This window comes from Salvelinus alpinus, chromosome 14 (assembly GCF_045679555.1).
Source record: "Salvelinus alpinus chromosome 14, SLU_Salpinus.1, whole genome shotgun sequence".
NCBI classification, from domain to species: domain Eukaryota; kingdom Metazoa; phylum Chordata; class Actinopteri; order Salmoniformes; family Salmonidae; genus Salvelinus; species Salvelinus alpinus.
The window spans coordinates 22,391,239-22,416,674 of NC_092099.1; the positions used below are offsets into that span (position 1 = coordinate 22,391,239).

The following is a 25,436-nucleotide window of genomic DNA, read 5'->3' on the forward strand; positions in this document are numbered from 1 at the left end:
CACACTACTGAACCAAGCCGAGTAGTACACACACACACACACACACACACACACACACACACACACACACACACACACACACACACACACACACACACACACACACACACACACACACACACACACACACACACACACACACACACACACACACACACACACACACACACAGAGAGAGAGAGAACAGTACTCACGTCATCCTCCTTGGTGCCTCCCCAGAAGTTGGTTCCTCCAGCGTAGCTGGGGATGTTCAGCACCGCGATGCCCTGAAGGCTGGGCAGGGGGATGTACTGACCGTCACACTGGAACACACAAAGAGTTGGTTAGGTTCTATTTCAACACGGAGAAGCTGTAGACTGGCCAGGGGTATGTACAGTGCATTCAGAAAGTATTCAGACCCCTTGACTTTTTCCACATTTTGTTAAGTTAAAGCCTTATTCTAAAATTGATTTAATTGGTTTTTTTCCTCATCGATCTACACACAATGACAAAGCAAAAACAGGTTTTTAGATTTTTTAGCAAATTTATACAAATAAAAAAAACTGAAATATCACACTTACATAAGTATTCAGACCATTTACTCAGTACTTTGTTGAAACACCTATGGCAGAGATTACAGGCTCGAGTCTTGGGTATGACGCTACAAGCTTGGCACACCTGTATTTGGGGAGTTTCTCACATTCTTCTATGCAGATCCTCTCAAGCTCTGTCAGGTTGGACGGGGAGCGTCGCTGCACAGCTATTTTCAGGTCTCTCCAGAGATATTCGATTGGGTTCAAGTCCGGGCTCTGGTTGAGCCACTCAAGGACATTCAGAAACTTGTCCCGCAGCCACTCCTGCATTATCTTGGCTGTGTGCTTAGGGTCGTTGTCCTGTTGGAAGGTGAACCTTCGCCCCAGTCTGAAGTCCTGAGATCTCTGGAGCAGGTCTTTATCAAGGATCTCGCTGTACTTTGCTCCGTTCATCTTTCCCTCAATCCTGACTGGTCTCCCAGTCCCTGCCGCTGAAAAACATCCCCACAGCATGATGCTGCCACCACCATGCTTCACCGTAGGGATGGTTCCAGGTTTCCTCCAGACGTGACGCTTGGCATTCAGGCCAAAGAGTTTAATTTTGGTTTCATCAGACCATCTTTTCTCATGGTGTGAGTCCTTTAGGTGTCTTTTGGGAAACTCCAAGCGGGCTGTCATGTGCCTTTTTACTGAGGAGTGGCTTCCATCTGGCCACTCTACCGTAAAGGGCTGATTGGTGGAGTGCTGCAGAGATGGTTGTCCTTCTGGAAGGTTCTCCCATCTCAACAGATGAAATCTAGAGCTCTGTCAGAGGGACCATCGGGTTCTTGGTCACCTCCCTGACCAAGGCCCTTCTCCCCCGATTGCTCAGTTTGTCTGGTGGCCAGCTCTAGGAAGGGTCTTGGTGGTTCCAAACTTCTTCCATTTAAGAATGATGGAGTTCACTGTGTTCTTGGGGACCTTCACTGCTGCAGACATCTTTTGGTACCCTTCCCCAGATCTGTGCCTCGACACAATCCTGTCTCGGAGCTCTACGGACAATTCCTTCGACTTCATGGCTTGGTTTTTGCTCTGACATGCACTGTCAACTGTGGGACCTTATATAGACAGGTGTGTGCCTTTCCAAATCATGTCCAATCAATTTAATATACCACAAGTGGACTCTAATCAAGTTGTAGAAATATCTCAAGGATGATAAATGGAAACAGGATGCACCTGAGCTCCATTTCGTGTCTCATAGCAAAGGGTCTGAATTCTTGTGTAAATAAGATATTTCTGTATTTTATTTTTAATACATTTGCTCAAAATTTGAAAAACATGCTTTCTCATTGTCGTTATGGGGTATTGTGTGCAGATTGATGATTTTGTATCCATTTTAGAAGAAGGCTGTACCGTAACAAAACGTAGAAAAAGTGAAGGGGTGTGAATACTTTCCAAATGCAATGTACTGGTTATCATTCCCTGTGGTACACCCAATATGGCCGCCATTCTGTCGACCACTAAACATTGATTTGCATGGGAAAGACCCTTCTAGTAATTTTAATTCTATGGTAATTCTAATTCTCACCTCCAGTTGAACCTTCTGTTCTAGGTTCTTGTAGGTTCTCTGGAGGAGCTCCTTGGTGCCCAGAACACCATACCACACCCTGTTCTTAGTACGACTCCTAGAGAGAGAGAGAGACGGCGGGAGGATAGTCAGAGTGAGGAAGAGAAAGGAGTGTACACAAAATGGGGGAAAATGGGGAGAGAATAGAGGCGAGAGAGGGATGAGAGGACAGTAGAGAGGGATGAGAGAGGAGAAATAAACCTAGAGCTCACCGGCACTTCTCTGGGTGTTCCTCCCTCTTGTTGTTGAACTCCAAGGTGATCTTAGCATCCAGCCCAACGCCAAAGTAATTGTTCATGACACACTTCTCACTAAAGCCCTCTCTGTGTGGGAGATATAGATACAGGGCAGTTCAGAAAACTACAATTCAACTGAAAACTTAAAACATTAATGTTTTGATCTGGCCTCCAAAAAGGTCAAGTCGGAAACATTCTGAATATGGTAACCTAAAGGTTAGACGTCAGAGGTCTGAGGGTCTTACAGCGAGTCCAGGAGGTCAGGGTTTATGAAGGGTTAAAGGGTAGAGTTTAGAGGTCAGAAGTCAGAGGGTCTTACACCGAGTCCAGGAGGTCAGGGTTTATGAAGGGTTAAAGGGTAGAGTTCAGAAGTCAGAGGGTCTTACAGCGAGTCCAGTAGGTCAAGGTTTATGAAGGGTTAAAGGGTTAAAGGGTAGAGGTCAGAGGATCTTACAGAGAGTCCAGGTCAGAGTCCAGGAAGGGCGTAGCACCAAATGGGTCGATGTTGGCCAGCAGCATTTTACTGATGATGGAGCTACCGGCTATAGAAGCTGCCAGACCAGCACGCAAACCTATACAGAGAAACAGAGATGTTCTTAAAGAGTGCTGTGTGTGTGTGGTATGTGCACTTGTACCAAGGCAGATGTGTGTGTATCATTTCAGACAATAGATATGTGTGTATACGCATGAGCGCAAACCATGGCAAATGAAGTGTGTATGTGAAGTAGAGGTCTTCACAGGTCCAAAAAGTTGAGTTCCACACGGAACCCAAAAGGGTTCTTCAAAGGGATCTACTTTCGGGACAGCCAAAGAACCCTTTAAGGTTCTAGATAGCACCTTTATTTCTTAGAGTGTACCCAAATAAATGAATGTTTTAAATATAGAGACCCGTTTCGAACAGACCCAAGGAGAACCAGACCCGGCCCGTACGTTACAGCCTTATTCTAAAATGGATGAAAAAATGTTTTTCCCTCATCAGTCAACACACAATAACCCATAATGAAAAAGCAAAAACAGATATTTAGAAATGTTTTCAAATGTATTAAAAACTGAAATACCTTGTTCACGTAAGTATTCAGACCATTTGCTATGAGACTCGAAATTGAGCTCAGGTTCATCCTGTTTCCATTGATCATCCATGAGCTCTTTCTACAACTTGATTGGAGTCCATCTGTGGTAAATTCAATTGATTGGATATGCTTTGGAAAGGCACACACCTGTCTATATGAGCTTAAACAGTTGACAGTGCATGTCAGAGCAAAAACCAAGCCATGAGGTCGAAGGAATTATCCATAGAGCTCCGAGACAGGATTGTGTCGAGGCACAGATCTGAGGAAGGGTACCAAAACATTTCTGCAGCAGTGAAGGTCCCCAAGAACACAGCGGCCTCCATCATTCTTAAATGGAAGAAGTTAGAAACCACCAAGATTCTTCCTAGAGCTGACCGCCCGGCCAAACTGAGTAATCTGCGGAGAAGGGCCTTGGTCAGGGAGGTGAGCAAGAACCCAATGTTCACTCTGACAGAGCTCCAGAGTTCCTCTGTGGAGATGGGAGAATCTTCCAGAAGGACAACCATCTTTGCAGCACTCCACCAATCAGGCCTTTATGGTAGAGTGGCCAGACTGAAGCCACTCCTCAGTAAAAGGCACATGACAGCCCACTTGACGTTTGCCAAAAGACACATAAAGCACTCTCAGACCATGAGAAACAAGATTCTCTGGTCTGATGGTCTAATCCTTGCCGTTCTACAATTACAAATAAATTAATAACTCTCTTCAAACTAAGTAGCAGCCTACCTGTTGGCTCTTGACGTTTTAGTCCATCCTTCTAATTGAACTTTTAAATTGATTAGATATCTCCTAACTTGCTTCCCACACACTGAGGCTTTTTGACTGTAGAGTCACTTTGATGATGACTTGTGATTGCCCGACAACAACAAGTTACACACGCCACTCAAGAGCAGAAGCATAAATGATAGCCTACAATTTTTTCTCTCTTTATACTGCAGCAGTCGCGTTCGGGTCTCTGCAAGTCCATACGGGCAAATCAGTTATAATTGCACATACCCAAGACCCGTGACGATCATATCAGATCCGACCAGGACACGTGAGAATTTAGAATTCTGTCAGAATCTGGACCCGCTCGGGTCCCTAGTCAGATGCCACGTAATTGTGTTTGGGTGGACCCGTGAAGACCTCTAATGGGAAGTGTGTATGTGCATGTATGTGCATGGCGCACATGAGTGCATATACCGTAGGATGTACCAGGGCAGATGATGCGTGTGTTGAGTACAGGCAGGTTCTCCTTGCTGGTGGTGAAAGGCATGATGGAGAACGAGCCACAGGATTGGCTGCTGCGACTTACAAGCCTCTCAGGAGGAGAACATGGACTCTTAGCCACTAGAAAGAGAGAGACACCAGAAAGAGACCAGAGACGGAAGGAGAAAGAGACCAGGGAGAAAGACAGAGACATACCAGAAATGTAAGTACTGAGACATTCACTGTCTACTACTACTACTGTATGTACTAAAGATCTAGAGAGAGTAGATAGAATAAAGGGATGACACAGGAGAATATAGTGGCATCCCCATTGATCTGAAGCAATAAGCAGATTACTTGTAAAAAAAAAAAAAGGAAGTGCCTCTGTCCCACAGAGAATGACACATCCTACAGGACACACACACACACTAAAGGACAAGCACACACTCTGTGCTATGTAAGTCCACTGACTGCACTGTCAATGACAAACTAAACCCAGTATTATCCAATAGTGAGGAATACAGAGAATGGTTTCCATCTATACTTATTACAAAAATAATATCCTATATTTAGAGCAGGAAACATCATGTGTGTGGGCTTGTCAGACATAGTCCATGTTCTCTGTGGCAGGGTGTAGTGAGTGGAGGATCCACTAAGTTGGGGGAGTTTAGATCCTGTGTGATTTCTTGTATGATACAACTTACTCTATCTGTATTCAAATGGGCCCTTAGCCCTTACTCCCTATCCACTCCTCTAGATCTAAAGAGAACTGGGTGGATGGGGGAGAGAGAGCGAAAGAGAGAGAGAGAGAGAGAGACTCACATGGCACGGCTTCCAGTTCCTTGGTGTCCTCGTCCTTCTCACTGTCCCTGTTGTCCTCCTCTCCTTCCTTCCTAAACTCCAACGGGGACGGCAGCTCCAGCTCCTCTGTGTGGGCATTCTGCTCATCCACCACTAGAGGAAGAGGGGGCCGTGCCAGAAGGTAAGGGAGGAGGGGGAGAGGATGATGAGAGAGGGAGTGACGGGGAGAAAGGGGAGAAATTGGACACTACAACTTTGTATTACGTGACACAGTGATTGCCAATACTTTTTATGGTTTTACAATCTGTATTCCATTGTATTCTCTCTGAAACATGCATGAAAGACTTGCCATAGGCTCTATTATATTGTATGTCTGATCCGTTTTGTCATACTGTATACCTATTTACCTCTCTCGGCCTGTTCAATGATCTGTTATGTTCTATATCTACGTACCTCTCCCGGCCTCTTCGATGATCTGTTATGTTCTATATCTACGTACCTCTCTCGGCCTGTTCAATGATCTGTTATGTTCTATATCTACGTACCTCTCTCGGCCTGTTCAATGATCTGTTATGTTCTATATCTACGTACCTCTCCCGGCCTCTTCGATGATCTGTTATGTTCTATATCTACGTACCTCTCTCGGCCTGTTCAATGATCTGTCGTACAGCCTTCTTCAGGCTGTTGGCTCGTAACATCAGCTGTTCTTTAGCTCTGAACAGCTTGTGTGGCGAACATCCTCCTTTCTCTCCTCTCTTTTCGCTCTCCTCCGCTTCCAGTTTCTCCTTCAGCTCGGTCAACGACTCCTCGCTCACCTCCTCCTCCTCATCTTCTTCCTCTTCCTCCTCTTCAACGATTGGTGGTGTGGAAAGGGGAAGAGGTGGTGGGAGTGACTGGGCTTCTGTGTTGAGGGTCTGGAGGAGTGAGTCTAGCTTCTCATTCAGGATGGCACACTGTTGGGAAAAGGAGAGTTAGGGTAGTGTGTGTGTGTGTGTGTGTGTGTATATGTATGTGTGTGGGGGGGGTACTTACTTTGAGAGACATAGTGTCACACTCCTCTGTATTCTCAATACTTTTCTCGTAAGATTTTCCCACTTTGGCAACAAAGTCCTTTACTGTCTCACACAGGATCCTGGAAGGACAGCGTGAGAGTAGAGAGAGAGAGCGTAGAGAGAGTAGAGAGTAGACAGAGTAGAGAGAGAATAGACAGAGTAGAGAGAGAGTAGAGAGAGCGTAGAGAGAGAGATGTAGAGAGAGAGATGTAGAGAGAGAGATGTAGAGAGAGAGTAGAGAGAGAGTAGAGATAGAGAGTAGAGAAGAGGGAGAGTAGAGAGAGATAGTAGAGAGAGAGGAGAGAGAGAGAGAGAGAGAGAGAGAGAGAGAGAGAGAGAGAGAGAGTGGAGAGAGCGATAGTAGAGAGAGTGTAGAGCGAGATAGTAGAGCGAGACAGAGTAGAGAGAGTGTAGAGAGAGTAGAGAGAGAGTAGAGAGAGAGTAGAGAGAGAGTAGAGAGAGAGTAGAGAGAGAGTAGAGAGAGAGTAGAGAGAGTGTAGAGAGAGAGTGTTGAGAGAGAGAGAGAGTAGATATAGTAGAGAGAGAGTAGAGAGAGAATAGAGAGAGAGTGTAGAGAGAGAGAGTGTAGAGAGAGAGAGAGTAGAGAGAGAGAGAGTAGAGAGAGTAGAGAAGAGAGAGTAGAGAGAGAGACAGAGTAGAGAGAGACAGAGAGGGAGAGCGAGACAGAGAGAGAGAAGCGGGGGGTGAAAGGAGAGCGTGAGTTCACATTAAATGAAATTGTCTGCAGCCATTTAGCAGTAAGCAGTGTTGAGATGAGACACTCACTTAGCGGAGGAGATGACCACAGAGTGTTGGTCAGAGTTCAGGATCTTGGTGAGATGGGCAGTTACCGAGTCTTCATATGCTGAGATCTGGAACTGGGGACACAGAGAGAGGAGAAAGGCAAAATGAGCATAAAACTAAGCCAGGCCAGGGGGATACCGTTACATTATAAAACACCCCCAAATCTTAATGTTTCAGATGTTGTGTACCTGGCCGTCGTCAGTGTCGTCTGGCGTGACGGGCCCGCTGTGTTTGGAGGGGAGCTTTATCTCGTAGGTCATGATGCTCCAGCGGTCCAACATCTTGGTGCTGGCCCGCTCCAGTTTCTCCAGAATCTGGGGAAGCTGCGTGTCATCGTCGCACGATGGGCCCCAGCCCAGCACCCGCGCCAGGTCGTTTCCTGTGCCCAAGGGCAGCACTCCCAGCTGGCACTGGAGACAGAAAGACAGGGGGGAAGTGAGAGAGTACGTGTGTGGTGGGGGAGACAGCGGGGGGGGGGGGGGGGGGGGTAGGTGGGGGGGGGGGGTTCTTACCTGTTTGTGGAGGTTGAGTTTGTCTATCTCAGAGAGGACCCAACCTACACTCCCATCCCCTCCACACACCAGGATCCGGAAGTTATCAAACTTCTGAAAGAGACGCAGCCTGGAGAGCACACAAAAGGAATGGTACTAGTGTCAGAGTCACTGAACAGTATAGCTTCTGTCCCTGTTCTTCCCTGATCAGGGCACCAACCACCCTGTCTCTGTCCCCAGTATCTATGCTGCATGTGCCAGGGTACTAGGGTCAGTCTGTCTTATCTGGTGTTCTGTGTGATCTTAGGCATGCTCCATCTAATTCCCCTCTCTCTCACTCTGTCTCCCCTCCAGAAGGACTTTGGCAGGTTCCATAAAACATCTTATGGTAATTTCCCTCTTTTCTTTTCCCTTAAAATGATTTATCTTTTGACTGGTACTGTACATACATACATACATATAAATATACATACATATACACATACATACATATATATAAATATACATACATATACACATACATACATACATATAAATATACATACATATATATATATAAATATACATACATACATACATACATGCATACATACATACATACATACATACATACATACATACATACATACATACATACATACATACATACATACATACATACATACATACATACATACATACATACATACATACATACATACATACATACATACAAATACACATACAAACATACAGTACCAGTCAAACATTTGGACACACCTACTCATTCAATGGTTTTTCTTTATTTTTACTATTTTCTACATTGAAGAATAATAGTGAAGACATCAAAACTATGAAATAACACATATGGAATCATGTAGTAACCAAAAAAGTGTTAAACGAATCAAAATATATTTTATATTTGAGATTCTTCAAAGTAGCCACCCTTTGCCTTGACAGCTTTGCACACGCTTGGCATTCTCTCAACCAGCTTCATGAGGTAGTCACCTGGAATGCATTTCAATTAACAGGTGTGCCTTGTTAAAAGTTAATTTGTGGAATTTCTTTCCTTCATGCTTTTGAGTCAATTAGTTGTGTTTTGACAAGGTAGGGGTGGGATACAGAAGATAGCCCTATTTGGTAACAGACCAAGTCCATATTATGTCAAGAACAGCTCAAATAGTTCTATTTTTGTTTCATCAGACCAGATGACATTTCTCCAAAAAGTATGATCTTTTTCCCCATGTGCAGTTGCAAACCATAGTCTGGCTTTTTTATGACGGTTTTGGAGCAGTGGCTTCAGGTTATGTCAATATAGGACTCGTTATATAGGACTCGTTTTACTGTGGATATAGGTACTTTGTACCTGTTTCCTCCAGCATCTTCACAAGGTCCTTTGCTGTTGTTCTGGGATTGAGTTGAGTATCTGGAGCATCAGCATTTGTAGGTTCGATTTTAGGCTCAAAATTGCCAGAAACAAAAAACCTTCTTCTGAAACTCGTCAGTCTATTCTTGTTCTGAGAAATGAAGGCTATTCCATGCGATAAATTGCCAATAAACTGCAGATCTCGTACAGCTCTGTGTACAACTCCCTTCACAGAACAGCGCAAACTGGCTCTAACCAGAATAGAAAGAGGTGTGGGAGGCCCTGGTGCACAACTGAGCAAGAGGACAAGTACATTAGAGTGTCTAGTTTGAGAAACAGATGCCTCACAAGTCCTCCACTTGCAGCTTCAATAAATAGTACCAGCAAAACACCAGTCTCAACGTCAACAGTGAAGAGGCGACTCCAGGATGTTGGTGTTTCGCTGGTACTAAACCATGTAAGGAGCACAATCCATGGATACAAAGCTAGCTGGCTAGCTAGCTACCGTCTCTGTAAGTTTGCTTGACGTACTAAAAAGTAATAGAAACAAGTTGAGAAAAAAGTAACTAAAAGTAATGTGTTCTATTATCTTCTGACTGATTTTGTATCTCCTGTCTTGAATTTAGAAGTTCTTTCTGACGATCTCCCAAAATAAATGTGATTTCTTTGACAAGATGTTCAGTCAGTGAATCAGGCTGGATCAAAATTACAAACCATTTATCGACTGCAAATTGACCGCAAGAAACAGATATAATATTTGACTAAAACATAATAATTTCAAAACTTGCTTACATTTGTAAACCTTAAGATTTGTCGCTGTATTATGCGTCGGAACACTGTTTTTACTAGCGATGCCATATGGTTTCCAGTAGCCAAGCCGACTCACCCTAGATGTGGTCCGCCATTGACCAGGTCAAACACCTGAGCAGGGTTGAGGAGCTGCTTGAAACGTCGTAGGAATTTAACCCCTTGGTTGTCTCCACTCTTGGAGTTGACAAAGACCAGTAGAGGACTGGCGCAGGACGGGGGACAGGTGGCCTTCCAGAAGCCTGAACACAAATACACCAAAAAACTGTGATTACATGAATGAATGGATGAAGAAGTGAGTTTTATTTAACTAGGCAAGTCAGTTAAGAACAAATTCTTTTTTCAATGACGGCCTAGGAACAGTGGGTTAACTGCCTTGTTCAGGGGCAGAACAACAGATTTCGACCTTGTCAGCTCGGGGATTTGATCTTGCAACCTTCCGGATACTAGTCCAACGCTCTAACCACTAGGCTATCTGCCGCTCCATGAATGAAGGATTGAATGACTGAATGGATTAATGAATGGATAGATTAATGAATCTGTGCTCAAATAGTAAGAGTACTAGCCAATTATAGTAGTAAATAAAATGCAGACGTGATCTGATCTATTGTAGATGAACTATGGTAGATGGTGATACACTGTAGATAGGACAGGAGCAATTACATGTATAATTGTTCATCTCTACCACATTCATAGCGTTGTTTATCACTGTCAAATACACTGGTTAATCCAAAATGTATTAACAATGTCCAGACTCTGAGCCGTGTCACAGTGACTAATAGAAGGGATGTGGGAAGATGAAGAGATGAAAAAAAAGAGAGATTCTGCTATCTGCTGTACTGGATCACCCATTAACTACTGTATCATAACACCCACACACTGCAACATCATTGAGGCATCAAAGTGTGCGTGTGTGCGTGTGTGTGTGTGTGTGTGTGTGTGTGTGTGTGTGTGTGTGTGCGTGTGTGTGTCACAGTACTGAGTCAGGCTGTGCAGTTGTGTGTGGCATGTGCGGTATTAGCACACATTCTAAGCAGGAGACACACTGTGGACAACGAGCCTGTGCGTTTATAGGATTCATCATATGGCAGATTGATACGCCGCCTGTGTGTCAACATTACTCTGTGTGAAAAGGCTTTAAGTTTGAGTGAGTGTATGTATGTATGTATGTATGTATGTATGTATGTATGTATGTATGTATGTATGTATGTATGTATGTATGTATGTATGTATGTGTGTATGTGTGTATGTGTGTATGTGTCTGTGTGTGCGTGCGTGCGCGTGCTTGCGAGGGGGCGGATGGTGACAGTCCCCAGGGGTGCTGCCATCCACACTCTCATTCTCTCTTCCTTCACTCTCTTTCTGTCATTCCTTTCTCCCTCTCTCTATCCCCCTCATTTTGTCTTTTGCTCTCTCCATCCTCCACATCTCTTTGCTTCTCTTCTCTCTCTATCATTATTTTACCCTTCTCATTTTGCCTCTCTTCTCATTCCATCTTTCTATCCCTCTCTCTCTTTCCCACCTTCTCTCTCTCTCTCTAATCTTGGCAGCGGCGGAGCAGAGATGGGAGAGGAGAGGGGGAGGAAAGTCACAACGTTTCAGCACGTGCCACAGTCAGCTAGCAGCCAATTAGATTAGAGCCCTCTCAAGCCTGCACTGGGGCGAGGGCAAATCCTGGCATGTGGAGGGGGGAGGGGTTGAAGACATTGAAGAGAGGGAGAGGAAGATATTTGGAAGAAAGAGGAGAGGAAAAGAGGGAGAGGGGAAGTCATGGTGAGAGAAGGGAGGGAGACATGGGGATATATGGGGAGACAGAGGGGGAGGGGCAGAGATAGAGGGGGAGAGAGGGGCGGGAACAGAGCGAGGGAGCTATAGGAGCGGGAACAGAGAGAAGGAGATAGAGGGGCGGGAACAGAGAGAGGGAGCTATAGGAGCGGGAACAGAGATAGAGGGAGATGGAGGGGCGGGAACAGAGATAGAGGGGCGGGAACAGAGATAGTGGGAGATAGAGGGGGAGTAGAGGGGCAAGTAGAGATTTTTGTAGCTCAAACTCATCTCATTTCTCATCCAATCATCTCTTTATTCTTTTGATCCTCCTTTCTTCTTCCACACCTTTCCAAGTTAGTCAATATGATCACCCTCAGAACGACTCTGTGTTAGTGTGTGTGTGTGCACCTGCCTGAAATATCTATTTTATACACCCGTCAATACAATACCCACGCACAATTTCCTGACACGCGCGCACACACGCACACACGCACACGCACGCACACATACACACTGGTGGGAGCAAACGAGAGTGTATAAATTCCACACCAGAAGGTGATATTAGTATTAGAGTGAAAACACTCATATTTACATTCCTCTTCCATAGTTTCCATCACATGATACTGCTTTATACAGCACCATCATCTGGGTTGTGTTCATTTGGAACCAAAGGGAAGAAAGGGGACTGAAACAGGAAGGGACTACCTGGACTTATCCTATTAGAAATGCTTATTTCCTCAGCAAAACATTAAACAATTATTTCCATTATGCTCCCTAATGAATAAAACGCTGGGATGTATATGTATTTGTGTGTGTGTGTGTGTGTGTATGTCTGGAGAATGATTAATTTCTCTCTGTTTTAATCATCCCCAGGTCCATCTGAGAGGAAATTAGCAAAGCCAATGAGGTGACTCCTTTATAACATTGATCTGCACTGCAATTCACTCCACTTTCCACCGGTCAGTAATACATGTTTTATTGAAGAAAAAGGATTGTCATTGAGAACTCTCATTCTTCATTTGGGTGTAGAGACATCCTATGTGACTACACTATTCTGTAAGCCTTTCCAAGAAGGTGTGTAATGCAATATGGCCCGTAGTAATGAAGTGTGTGTGTGTGTATGTTTATGTGTGTGTATGTGTGTACCATCCGAGTCGATGCTGTTGAGAGCAGTAGGAGGGATGATGGAGACTTTACACTGGCCCAGGGGACATTTCCTGGGGTACAAGTCCATACAAGCTGTGTGTACCTGGAAAAACACAGAGTTTGTGTTAGAACACACACACACACACACACACACACACACACACACACACACACACACACACACACACACACACACACACACACACACACACACACACACACACACACACACACACACACACACACACACACACACACACACACACACACACACACACCATGGCTTTGCACCAGAGGCAGCGCCAGTCCTGCAGTCGGAGCACGCTGCCACAGGTCTTGTCACACACGGCACACTTGGCACTAACAGGCAGGTTCCCCTCCAGCCACTGGTGAGGCATGGCAATCTACAGGACAGAAGGAGAGAGTCAGTCAGGTACAACGTTTATCAGGGGTAGAACTATATTATTCTATTTTCTACCTTCTCGTGCCATTTGTTGCTGACACACACAAGTATGTACACAAGGACACACACACACACAGATATACAGTGCCTTCGAAAAGTATTCAGACCCCTTTTTCCACATTTTGTTAAATCCTCAGCAATCTACACAAAATACCCCATAATGACAAAGCGAAAACAGGTTTTTAGAAATGTTTGCAAATTTCTTACAACTAAAAAACAGAAATACGTTTGGAAAGTCACATACCTGTCTATATAAGGTCCCACGGTTAATAGTGCATGACATAGCAAAAACCAAAGCCATAAGGTCAAAAGAATTGTCAGTAGAGCTCCGAGACAGGATCGTGTCGAAGCACAGATCTGGGGGAGGGTACCATTCTTAAATGGAAGAAGTTTGGAACCACCAAGGCCGCCCGGCCAAATTGAGCAATCTGGGGAGAAGGGCCTTGGTCAGGGAGGTGAGCAAGAACCCGATGGTCACTCTGACAGAGCTTTAGAGTTCCTCTGTGGAGATGGGAGAACCTTCCAGAAGGACAACCATCTCTGCAACACTCCACCAATCAGCCCTTTACGGTAGAGTGGCCAGACGGAAGCCACTCCTCAGTAAAAGGCACATTACAGCCCGCCTGGTGTTTGCCAAAAGACACCTAAAGGACTCTCAGACCATGAGAAACAAGATTCTCTGGTCTGATGAAACCAAGATTGAACTCTTTGGCCTGAATGCCAAGCGTCACGTCTGGAGGAAACCTGGCAACATCCCTACGTTGAAGCATGGTGGTGGCAGCATCATGCTGTGGGGATGTTTTTCAGCGGCAGGGACTGGGAGACTAGTCAGGATCAAGGGACAGATGAACAGAGCAAAGTACAGAGAGATCCTTGATAAAAACCTGCTCCAGAGCAATCAGGACTTCAGACTGGGGTAAAGGTTCACCTTCCAACAGGACAACGACCCTAAACACACAGCCAAGACAACGCAGGAGTGGCTTCGGGACAAGTCTCTGAATGTCCTTGAGTGCAGCCAGAGCCCGGACTTCAACCTGATCGAACATCTCTGGAGAGACCTGAAAATAGCTGTGCAGCAACGTTCCCCATCCAACCTGACAGAGCTTGAGAGGATCTGCATAGAAGAATGTGAGAAACTCCCCAGATGCAGGTGTGCCAAGCTTGTAGCGTCATACCCAAGAAGACTCAATGCTGTAATTGCTACCAAAGGTGCTTCAACAAAGTCCTTAGTAAAGGGTCTGAATACTTATGTAAATGTATATTTCAGTTTTTGATTTGTCATTATGGGGTATTGTGTGTAGATTGATGGGGGGGGGGGGGACAATTGAATACATTTTAGAATAAGGATGTAACGTAACATAATGTGGAAAAAGACAAGGGGTCTGAATGCTTTCCGAAGGAACTGTACATGAATACACACCCACACACTCACCCCATCCTCGTCTTCGATGATGTCTTTCCCTATGGAGGCCAGTGTGGTCCATTTGCAGTTGTTGGTGGCCCTGACGGCACACCGCTTGTGAGCTTTGAATTTACACACTGGAAAACAAACGCAAACAACAAACACACCTCGTTAGTCTGGTCAACAATAGCAACAACATAGAGCATCATGTTCAACACCACAGTGAGAGAGGTTGATGAGAATGGGTTTACCAGAATGGTGTATAAACAGACAGAGGAGAGGTGTTTGGTGAAAATGTGCTTCAGTCCCCAGTTCTAACCATGCCTGACGAGTGTGTCTCAAAATGCACAACGAGAGCAGGGACTGTCCAGTGACTGAGCCCCATCCTAAGCTTGCTCTCTCTGTCATTTGGTCATTTTGCCATATCTGCCTGTGTGTTTAACAGAAAGAGGACCAGAGCCAATCTTAATTCTAGCCCCAGCCCTTTGTGCCTGTGTGCTTGCGTGTGAGCCCTTACATACAGCTCCATATGCCTATAGCCCTCTAATGTCCTGGAGGATTACAGTATTACAGCCATAGCTCTAATCACCCTGGCAATACCAGCAGGTTCACACAACGACAATGATGTTTTAATGTCATATACACCGGATAAGTACAGTGAAATGTTTTACAGGGTCAGCCAGAGTAGGAAGATGCCCCTGGATCAAACTGGGGTTAGGTGCTTTGCTCAAGGGCACATCGACAGATTTTTCACCTTGTCTGCTCGGGTATTCAAACCAGCGACCTTTCGGTTACTGGCCCAACCGCCAGGCTACCTGCCGCCCTGCCGTACAGTATCATGGTAGCACTTAATTGTACCCTACTGAAATTGCCCGATTTTTATGAGGTAAAATGGTAATTATACAGTAATAGCCTATGAAGCAATTTTTTAGGGGTTTGACAAGCATAGGCATAATTTGGTACAATTGTGTTGAATTAGTTTTGAATTAGGTACCAGAGAGTACCTATTGTTACCGCACACCAAAATAATGCACATTTTAGGAACCACTGCATCAAAATACATCACCACTCACATCACAGGGAATGCAAGTGTCAGAGGCACGGAATATACCGCCTGTATCCCTGTCACGAGCCTGCCGGCTGCTCAAAACAATGTGAACTGTGAAACCCAATTCTGTATGCATGAGAGGAACCTGAGTAAGAGAGGGACTATGTAACATACTGTTGTGGAAAACTCCAAATTCTGCCACCACGATACTATACATCTATGCATACAGTCTATAAATGAGGGCCAGCCTGTAAGGCACTTATTGTGCGTGGCTTTGTATAAGAGCGGTCTGCTAAATGTAGACTGAATACTTTATATCTCGCCACCACAGTTAGTGGAGAAAGCCCATAATGGATACTGAAAAGATATATAAACATAACATGTCAAGTGTTGGTCCCATGTTTCATGAGCTGAAATAAAAGATCCCAGAAATGCTCCATGTGGCAAGAAGCTTATTTCTCTCAAATGTTTTTCACAAATTAGTTTACATCCCTGTTAGTGAACATTTCTCCTTTGCCAAGATAATCCATCCACCTGACAGGTGTGGCATATGATACTGACTGGTTTTCTGATCCACGGCCCTACCTTTGAAAAAAAAAAAAGATCTGTGACCAACAGAATGAAATCCATAGATTAGGGCCTAATGAATTCATTTCAAATGACTGATTTCCTTATATGAACTGTAACTCAGTGAAATCTTTGAATATGTTGCATTTATATTCTTGTTCAGTGTATGTATATTCATTATAGATGAGGAGGCACTTATCAGCCAACCATAAAATGACTGGACTTGGAAAGTTCCACTATAGAAACAACACGCAGATGCAAACACATGCACCCATGCAGGCACGTGCGGACACACAAACACACACCGAGACTAATTGGCCAGTGTCACCACTTGTCATTGGCAGACTGTGATAAACATTGTGTTCTCTTCAAGTCGTGAAATGTTCTACTAAATGCATTTAGAGTTAGATTAGAGAAACATTGATTGCAGACGGATACGAGATGTTTGTTTTGAGAGATCGTCTTCCTGGTTTCAGTCTGTTTGTAGCCAGAGGATGGTTGGGGAGGTGTGTGTGTGACACATACATCAATTCCTATCGATCGTCCTGTGCAGGAAATCGAAGTAAAACATAAGCAGCTCTGATTGCTGTGAAACCGTCTGTCTAGCTGTTCTCACCACTTAAGAATCTCTCTCTCACACACACACATACACACACACATCAAGCTGTGTCTGTACAGTAGGTGTTGCATTATCAGTTGAAATACAGGAGACAAAAATAGTGAAAGCAATGTTCTTTACAAAAGCGTTCTTCCATGAAGCTACAACAATGCAATCAGAATGAATCACAAGAAGCTAATGATCCGATACCCTAGACAAGGCAAATTCAAATCTGGACCTGGAAGCCAGTTCCATTTTGGATTTTTATCTTAACCCTCTAATCAAGGACTGAGGCGGAGAGGGAGAGAGAGACACCCTTTATTAGACTGTCTGACGGCCACACACACACAGCCTCTGAATATTATGACTCAATATGTTCTTCTCCCTAACAGATGAAATATCCCTTGTGCTGTTGTCTGCCCTTGTTAATGTGTGTGCAATGTTGTGCTATTGCCATAGGTCTCTCTTCGTGTATCATGGTGGCATTGCTCCTGTAAGTTGCTCTGGATAAGAGCATCTGCTAAATTACTAAAATGTCAACGTAAAATTATGTATCTGTGCTGTTGCCAAGTGTGTTCTGTCTATGTTGTCCGTCTTGTCTTTTAATCCCTGCCCCCTGCCCCACAGGAGGCCTTTTGCCAGGCTGTCATTGTAAATAAGAATTTGTTTTTAATTTACGTTAATGGTAAAATAAATGTTATATATACAGTACCAGTCAAAAGTTTGGACACACCTACTCATTCAAGGGTTTTTCTTTATTTTCTACATTGTAGAATAATAGATAAGACATCAAAACTATGAAGTAACACACATGGAATCATGTAGTAACAAAAAAAGTGTGAAACAAATCAAAATATATTTTAGATTTGAGGTTCTTCAAAGTAGCCACCCTTTGCCTTGATGACAGCTTTGCACACTCTTGGCATTCTCTCAGCCAGCTTCATGAGGTAGTTACTTTTTAATTCATGGTTACCTTTTTTTGTCCTGGAAAAACAATCCTTCATGCGTTTTAATTTCTGCACCTTTTATTATTTCTACCTGGAATCTAGTTCTACCTGGAATGCATTTTAATTAACAGGTGTGCCTTGTTAAAAGTTCATTTGTGGAATTTCTTTCCTTCTTAATGCGTTTGAGCCAATCAGTTGTGTTGTGACAAGGTAGGGGTGTTATACAGAAGATAGGCCTATTTGGTAAAAGACCAAGTCCATATTATGGAAAGAACTTTGAAAGTTTCTTCAAGTGCAGTCGCAAAAACCATCAAGCGCCATGATGAAACTGGCTCTCATGAGGACCGCCACAGGAAAGGAAGACCCAGAGTTACCTCTGCTGCAGAGGATAAGTTCATTAGAGTTAACTAAACCTCAAATTGCAGCCCAAATAAATGCTTCACAGAGTTAACGTCCATTATTCAGAGGAGACTGCATGAATCAGGCCTTCATGGTCGAATTGCTGCAAAGAAACCACCACTAAAGGACACCAATAAGAAAAAGACACTTGCTTGGGCCAAGAAACATGAGCAATGGACATTAGACCAGTGGAAATCTGTCCTTTGGTCTGATGAGTCCAAATTTGCGATTTTCGGTTCCAACAGCTGTGTCATTGTGAGAAGCAGAGTAGGTGGTTCCCACCGTGAAGCATGGAGAAGTAGGTGTGATGGTGTCAGGCCCTGAACGTAGAGATCCTTTTTATGTCTCTATTTTGGTTGGTCAGGGCGTGAGTTTGGGTGGGAATTCTATGTCTGGTGTTCTATGTTGTCTATTTCTTTGTGTTTGGCCGTGTGTGGTTCTCAATCAGAGGCAACTGTCTATCGTTGTCTCTGATTGAGAACCATATTTAGGTAGCCTGTTTTCCCACTTTGAGTTGTGGGTGATTATTTTCTGTTTAGTGTTTTTCGTCACCTTACAGAACTGTTCGTTTGTCGTGTTGTTGTTTTGTTAGAGTGTTCATATTTATTAATATAATGTATTATGAATACTTACCACGCTGCACCTTGGTCCTCTTCTCCTTCTCCCGATGACGTTCGTTACAGATGGTGTGGGGTGCTTTGCTGGTGACACAGTCAGTGATTTATTTAGAATTCAAGGCACACTTAACCAGCATGGCTACTACAGCCTTCTGCAGCGATACGCCATCCCATCTGGTTTGCGCTTGGAGACTATTATTTGTTTTCAACAGGACAGTGGCCCAAAACACACCTCCAGGCTGTGTAAGGGCTATTTGACCAAGGAGAGTGATGGAATGCTGCATCAGATGACCTGGCCTCCACAATCACCTAACCTCAATCCAATGAAGATGGTTTGGGATGAGTTGGACCGCAGAGTGAAGGAAAAGCAGCCATCAAGTGCTCAGCATATATGGGAACTCCTTCAAGACTGTTGGAAAAGCATTCCTCATGAAGCTGGTTGAGAGAATGCCAAGAGTGCGCAAAGCTGTCATTAAGGCAAAGGGTGGTTACTTTGAAGAATCTAAAATATGTTTTGATTTATTTCACACTTTTTTGGTTACTTTGTGATTCCATATGTGTTATTTCATAGTTTTGATGTCTTCACTAATATTCTACAATGTAAAAAATTGTAAAAATAAAGAAAAATCCTTGAATGAGTAGATGTGTCCAAACGTTTGACTGGTAATGTATATGATTCATACCTAACAAGTGTAATCAGCACAACTGATTTAATAGAAAAGAGTGTGAATGACGCAACTGCCACTGTTTCATTGGGCTCTGTTTTAGACTGCTCCATCTATCCACACCTAAGCTGTAAAGGAACAGTATAACCAACCATTTTTATACAAGTACTATTTATACACCACTTCCTGGTTTCATATAAGGAGCCTGTGAGTCAGACAACCATAATGAACACCATATGAACATGAATCTAATAATAATTAGCCTATAGCGTTCACATCATCTGCAAGTGCGTGTGTGGTGTGTCTGTGTGTGTGTTTGTGTGTGATTAGTCTAACCTTCCACATCATCTCGAACCATAAAGCATGTATAATGTAGAAGACTGCAGATGGGAGAGATAGAAAATATGCTAGGGTTACGTGTATGGAGCAGTCTATGATCCACACACACACACACACACACACACACACACACACACACACACACACACACACACACACACACACACACACACACACACACACACACACACACACACACACACACACACACACACACACACACACACACACACACACACACACACACACACACACACACACACACACATCCATAATAGCCTTTGAGGATGCTTCAAGGAGGAAGCCCTTTATTTCAGAGCAATTAATGGGTTATCATTAGCCTCTCACAGTAGGCTAGCCAGCAAAGAGGACACTACAACATCTAGGACAAATTGTACGCTCTTCTCAACCCACAACTTATTTCTCCAGCAAATACACCAATCCCCTATCATTCAGCTCCTGCACAGCTCTGCCCTACTATACTATACATAATCGATCCGGAGGGAAACAAAGCATAAAGTAGTATTGAATGGATACTTAAATTGAACTGCCCCCAGCCCTGCCCTACTTATAGACCTATTCTCTGGATGGTGTGGGCTTGTTGCGACTTTATACTCCACAGGGAGGGAAGAGGAATAAGTAAGTAAGTCCTATTCCCCATTGTATTATTCCCCAGTCTTATATCTCCACTCCCCTCCACCTGTCCAGGACTGATTGAAACTACCACAGCCCAAGAGGGACACACAGCACTAAGGCAAACACAGAGCAGTAGCATGCTTCTCGCTGGTCCATGAATGAGTAGATGGAGAGACGTGGGAGGAGGGATGGACAGATAGTTGAGGAGGAGAGGTGTTAGGAGAGATAAAACAGAGATGTGTGTGTGTGAGAGAATCTTACCTTCGCAGGACAGGCCGTGGGAAGTGACGCCAGAGAGGCTGTCTCTACAGACGTTACAGAAGGTGGGGCGTGCATGGGAGCAGGCATACCAGTTGTGCATCCCTGAGAAATGTTCCACATTAAACTGTGCTGTCTGGCAAACGAGAGGTTAAATCAGGTTGGCAACACCAGGATACACAGTCAGGCACTAGACTTTACACATTAGGCTCCATTTTGCTCATGTTAAAAAACACAGACTGAGAGAAATAACCATAACATTTGGAAGACAAAATGGCACAAAATACCTTAAAGGCATAGTGCAGTCAACAACGTGATTTCCTGTGTTTTGTAGATATTTCTACACTATGAGGTTGGAATAATACTGTGAAATTGTGGAAATTATGATAATGCCCTTTTAGTGTAAGAGCTGTTTGAAAAGACCGCCTGAAATTTCAGCCTGTTTTAGCATAGAGTTTTGGCCTTCCATGGTAACATCACCATGCGGTAAATTAGTTAACAGTGGTGTAAAAAGTACCTAATTGTGATAACTGAGTAAAAGTATAGATACCTTAATAGAAAGTTACTCAAGTAAAAATTAAAGTCACCCAGTAAAATACTACTTGAGTAAAAGTCAAAAAGCATTTGGTTCTAAATATACTTAAGTATTAAAAGTAAATGTAATTGCTAAAATTACTTGCTTCGAGGCAAGCAACACTGAAGCATGCATGATAGCACCAATTTTTCCGGACGACTGTGCGATCACGTTCGCCGTAGCCGATGTGAGCAAGACCTTTAAACAGGTCAACATTTACCAACATTTACATTTACAGGGCCAGACGGATTACCAGGACGTGTACTCCGAGCATGCGCTGACCAACTGGCAAGTGTCTTCACTGACATTTTCAACCTGTCCCTGGCCAAGTCTGTAATACCTACATGTTTCAAGCAGACCACCATAGTCCCTGTGCCTAAATGACTACCGACCCGTAGCAATCACATCTGTAGCCACGAAGTGCTTTTAAAGGCTGGTCATGGCTCACATCAACACCATCATCCTAGAAACCGTAGACCCACTCCAATTTGCATACCGCCCCAACAGAACTCCATCAAGACTGTTGGAAAAGCATTCCTCACGAAGCTGGTTGAGAGAATGCCAAGAGCGTGCAAAGCTGTCATCAAGGCAAAGGGTGGCTACTTTGAAGAACCTCAAATCTAAAATATATTTTGATTTATTTAACACTTTTTTTGTTACTACATGATTCCATGTGTTATTTCATAGTTTTGATGTCTCGTGTGTAGAAAATAGTTTCTACAATGTAGAAAATAGTAAAAAATAAAGAAAAACCCTGGAATGAGTAGGTGTATCCAAACTTTTGACTGGTACTGACATATTACCTCAATGACCTGGACTAACCTGTACCCCCACACATTGACTCGGTACCGGTACCCCATGTATATAGCCTCGTTATTGTTCATCTTTTGTTTTTTACTTTAGTTTATTTAGTAAATATTTTTCTTAACTCTTATTTTTCTTAAAACTGCATTGTTGGTTATGGGCTTGTAAGTAAGCATTTCACTGTAAGTTCTAAACCTGCTGTATTCGGCGCATGTAATAAATAAAATTAGATTTATTTGAATTGCGTGCAACGCATTTTCACACAATTTACTGAAACAAATATTTCTCAAAGACATAGTTAAAGAAAAGTTACAAATTGCTTTCCACGAATTGCACTGCAGTGTACACTGTACGATGTTTTTGCACAGCTCAGTTCTCTTTGGGGTGAGCAAAACAGAGCCTATACACAAGCATTTTACACAAACATTTGCAAACATTGACTTAATTTGACATTCTTTAACTGTACTTTATACAATCATTTCATACTTTTACAATGTAGATTAGAAGAAAGCTTTAACCATAATTCAATAAACAAAATCTTTACCTAAAGGGATAGTGTGACATTTTGGCAACTACTTGATAGCAGCTTTGTAAGACTAGAAATGGTCAACCTCTAGAGTAGTTAGAAGGATTTTTCCCTGCTTTTGAGAGGAGCTAGCTAGTTGTTCCTGGAGACAATCATTTAGCAATGGCTCAGAAACTACATTCAAACTGCACACAGAGATATTATCTGACTTTGGGTAACTAGAAAAAGCACTTCATTACCAAAATGTCCCATTATCCATTTAACATAAGCTTTTGGATTCATACCACACAGACAAACATACCATCTATCCTTCCCCCCCTATTAGAATTGTAACCGGTGGTTCCAACATGGGAGTATAGTTTTCTGAATCTGTAGCTCTACTCTATTGCTCTGGGGTGCTACTGCATTGCAGAGGAGAGGAGAGGGGGCAGAGATGGAAACAATCTTATATCATCTTTCATTCCCAAATCAAAGGCATTAATATGCAGTGCTGGCACTCTACCGTATATTCTTTATCTACCTGGAGACAAGCATTGCAGTCATCCACTATCAACAGTAATATGTTTGTCACGGCAAAACATTTCAAAAGGATCATTTCTAGACGGCAATGCTGTTATAATCATCTTGATGTTTGTTAAGTTGAGATTTTACAATGATTGTTTTTAAGCATGAATATCAAAGAGCCACTCTTATTGTTCTGTTGTAATAACATGAATTGGTTCGTTAGAGAGGATACGGCTGTTGTGTGTTTTTCACGGGAAAAAAACACATGAATTTGACATGTGATCACGTTTCATGTAATCTCATGTGAGCACGTGATGTTATGTGAAGTTAATGTGATAACATGTGTCAACATGTAAAAGCAACATGTACTAATATGAAACTGCATATGTGAAAACATCATCTAGTGAAACAAATGTGACAAGATGGAGATGAAGAAGTTTCAACATGTGGAACCATGAAACTACAGGTGACATTTGAACGTTTTTCACATGTAAAACCGCAAATTCGATTTTCACATGAAGGTTTTCACATGTGAAGGTTTTTCACATGTGAAACTGCACATTTCACATGTGAAACTACACATTTTAATACAGGTGAACATATGGTTTCACGTGAACAACTAACTGACCTCACATCTCTTGTTTTCACACGTGGATATTTCAGCTCCACATGTGAAAACAGCTATTTCACATGTGAAAATGTGATATCACAAAAGTGTGATTGCACATGTGAAAATGCACATTTCACAAGTGTTTATTTGTCAGGAAAGTAATTAAATGGTATGGAGGTTTAAGGTAAGTGGTACGCTGTTCAGATAAAATAGTGTAAACATCTCTAATCAATACAATTATATTTGACATGGTCACGTAGTGCTGAATTTTCCATATGACCCCACCTGGGATTTGAGCTCTCAACCTCTGGATTTGGGGTACGCTGATCTTTCTGCTGCGCCACAAAGTGCTCTACAGATTCATTACCTATACATTACCATTCATTACCATTACCTATATTACCAATACATATTTGCTCTTATGTTAATCTGACTATTCTATCATCATTGATGACTTATTTCAGAAATTTGAGGGTTTCCTGTGTAGTTGTCTAATGTTTGTGGGGTATACAGTGCATTCGGAAAGTATTCAGACCCTTTGACGTTTTCCACATTTTGTTACGTTACAGCCTTATTCTAAAATGGATTAAATAGTTTTCTTTCCTTATCAATCTGAACACAATACCCCATAATGACAAAGCAAAAACAGGTTCAGATATTTTAGCAAAATTATTAACAATAAAAATAAATCACACTTACATAAGTATTCAGACCCTTTACAGTACTTTGTTGAAGCACCTTTGGCAGCAATTACAGCATCGAGTCTTCTTGGGTATGACGCGTCAAGCTTGGCACACCTGTATTTGGGGAGTTTCTCCCATTCTTCTCTGCAGATCCTCTCAAGCTCTGTCAGGTTGGATGGGGAGAGTCACTACACAGCTATTTTCAGGTCTCTCCAGAGATGTTTGATCGGGTTCAAGTCCGGGCTCTGGCTGAGCCACTCAAGGACATTCAGAGACTTGTCCCGAAGCCCCTCCTGCGTTGTCTTGGCTGTGTGCTTAGGGTCGTTGTCCTGTTGGAAGGTGAACCTTTGCCCCAGTCTGAAGTCCAGAGCGCTCTGGAGCAGGTTTTCATCAAGGATCTCTCTGTACTTTGCTACGTTCATCTTTCCCTCGATCCTGACTAGTCTCCCAGTCCCTGCCGCTGAAAAACATCCCCCCAGCATGATGCTTGCACCACCATGCTTCATCGTAACGATGGTGCCAGGTTTCCTCCAGATGTGACGCTTGGCATTCAGACCAAAGAGTTCAATCTTTGTTTCATCAGACCAGAGAATTGTGTTTCTCATGGTCTGAGAGTCCTTTAGGTGCCTGTAGGCAAACACCAAGCGGGCTGTCATGTGCCTTTTACTGAGGAGTGGCTTCCGTCTGGCCACTCTACCATAAAGGCCTGATTGGTGGAGTGCTGCAGAGATGGCTGTCCTTCTGGAAGGTTCTCCCATCTCCACAGAGGAACTCTGGAGCTCTGTCAGTGACCATCGGGTTCTTAGTCACCTCCCTGACCAAGGCCCTTCTCCCCCGATTGCTCAGTTTGGCCGGGCAGCCAGCACTAGGAAGAGTCTTGGTGGTGCCAAACTTCTTCCATTTAAAAATGATGGAGGCCACTGTGTTCTTGGGGACCCTCAATGCTACAGAAATGTTTTGGTACCCTTCCC

At 43.4% G+C, this 25,436-nt stretch overlaps 1 protein-coding gene across 11 annotated transcripts in view; it reads right to left on the reverse strand.

The window, feature by feature from the left end:
* The window catches only part of LOC139538599 (diacylglycerol kinase eta-like), a 78,338-nt gene that overhangs the window by 11,343 nt on the left and 41,559 nt on the right, over positions 1-25,436 (reverse strand). For 6 of the 11 annotated variants that reach the window (XM_071340818.1, XM_071340823.1, XM_071340821.1 and 3 more), the window contains 16 exons: positions 20,768-20,900; positions 14,721-14,827; positions 13,104-13,229; positions 12,826-12,928; positions 9,992-10,154; positions 7,782-7,890; positions 7,458-7,679; positions 7,252-7,343; positions 6,446-6,545; positions 6,051-6,366; positions 5,435-5,566; positions 4,619-4,753; positions 2,809-2,926; positions 2,331-2,441; positions 2,080-2,176; positions 195-302 (listed from right to left, as the gene is read on the reverse strand). In XM_071340818.1, coding sequence (XP_071196919.1) covers positions 195-302; positions 2,080-2,176; positions 2,331-2,441; positions 2,809-2,926; positions 4,619-4,753; positions 5,435-5,566; positions 6,051-6,366; positions 6,446-6,545; positions 7,252-7,343; positions 7,458-7,679; positions 7,782-7,890; positions 9,992-10,154; positions 12,826-12,928; positions 13,104-13,229; positions 14,721-14,827; positions 20,768-20,900 — 2,172 coding nt within the window. Of the gene's footprint in view, positions 1-194; positions 303-2,079; positions 2,177-2,330; positions 2,442-2,808; positions 2,927-4,606; positions 4,754-5,434; positions 5,567-6,050; positions 6,367-6,445; positions 6,546-7,251; positions 7,344-7,457; positions 7,680-7,781; positions 7,891-9,991; positions 10,155-12,825; positions 12,929-13,103; positions 13,230-14,720; positions 14,828-20,767; positions 20,901-25,436 lie in introns of all 11 variants that reach the window. The other 5 variants (XM_071340814.1, XM_071340817.1, XM_071340819.1 and 2 more) reach the window with 1 other exon arrangement.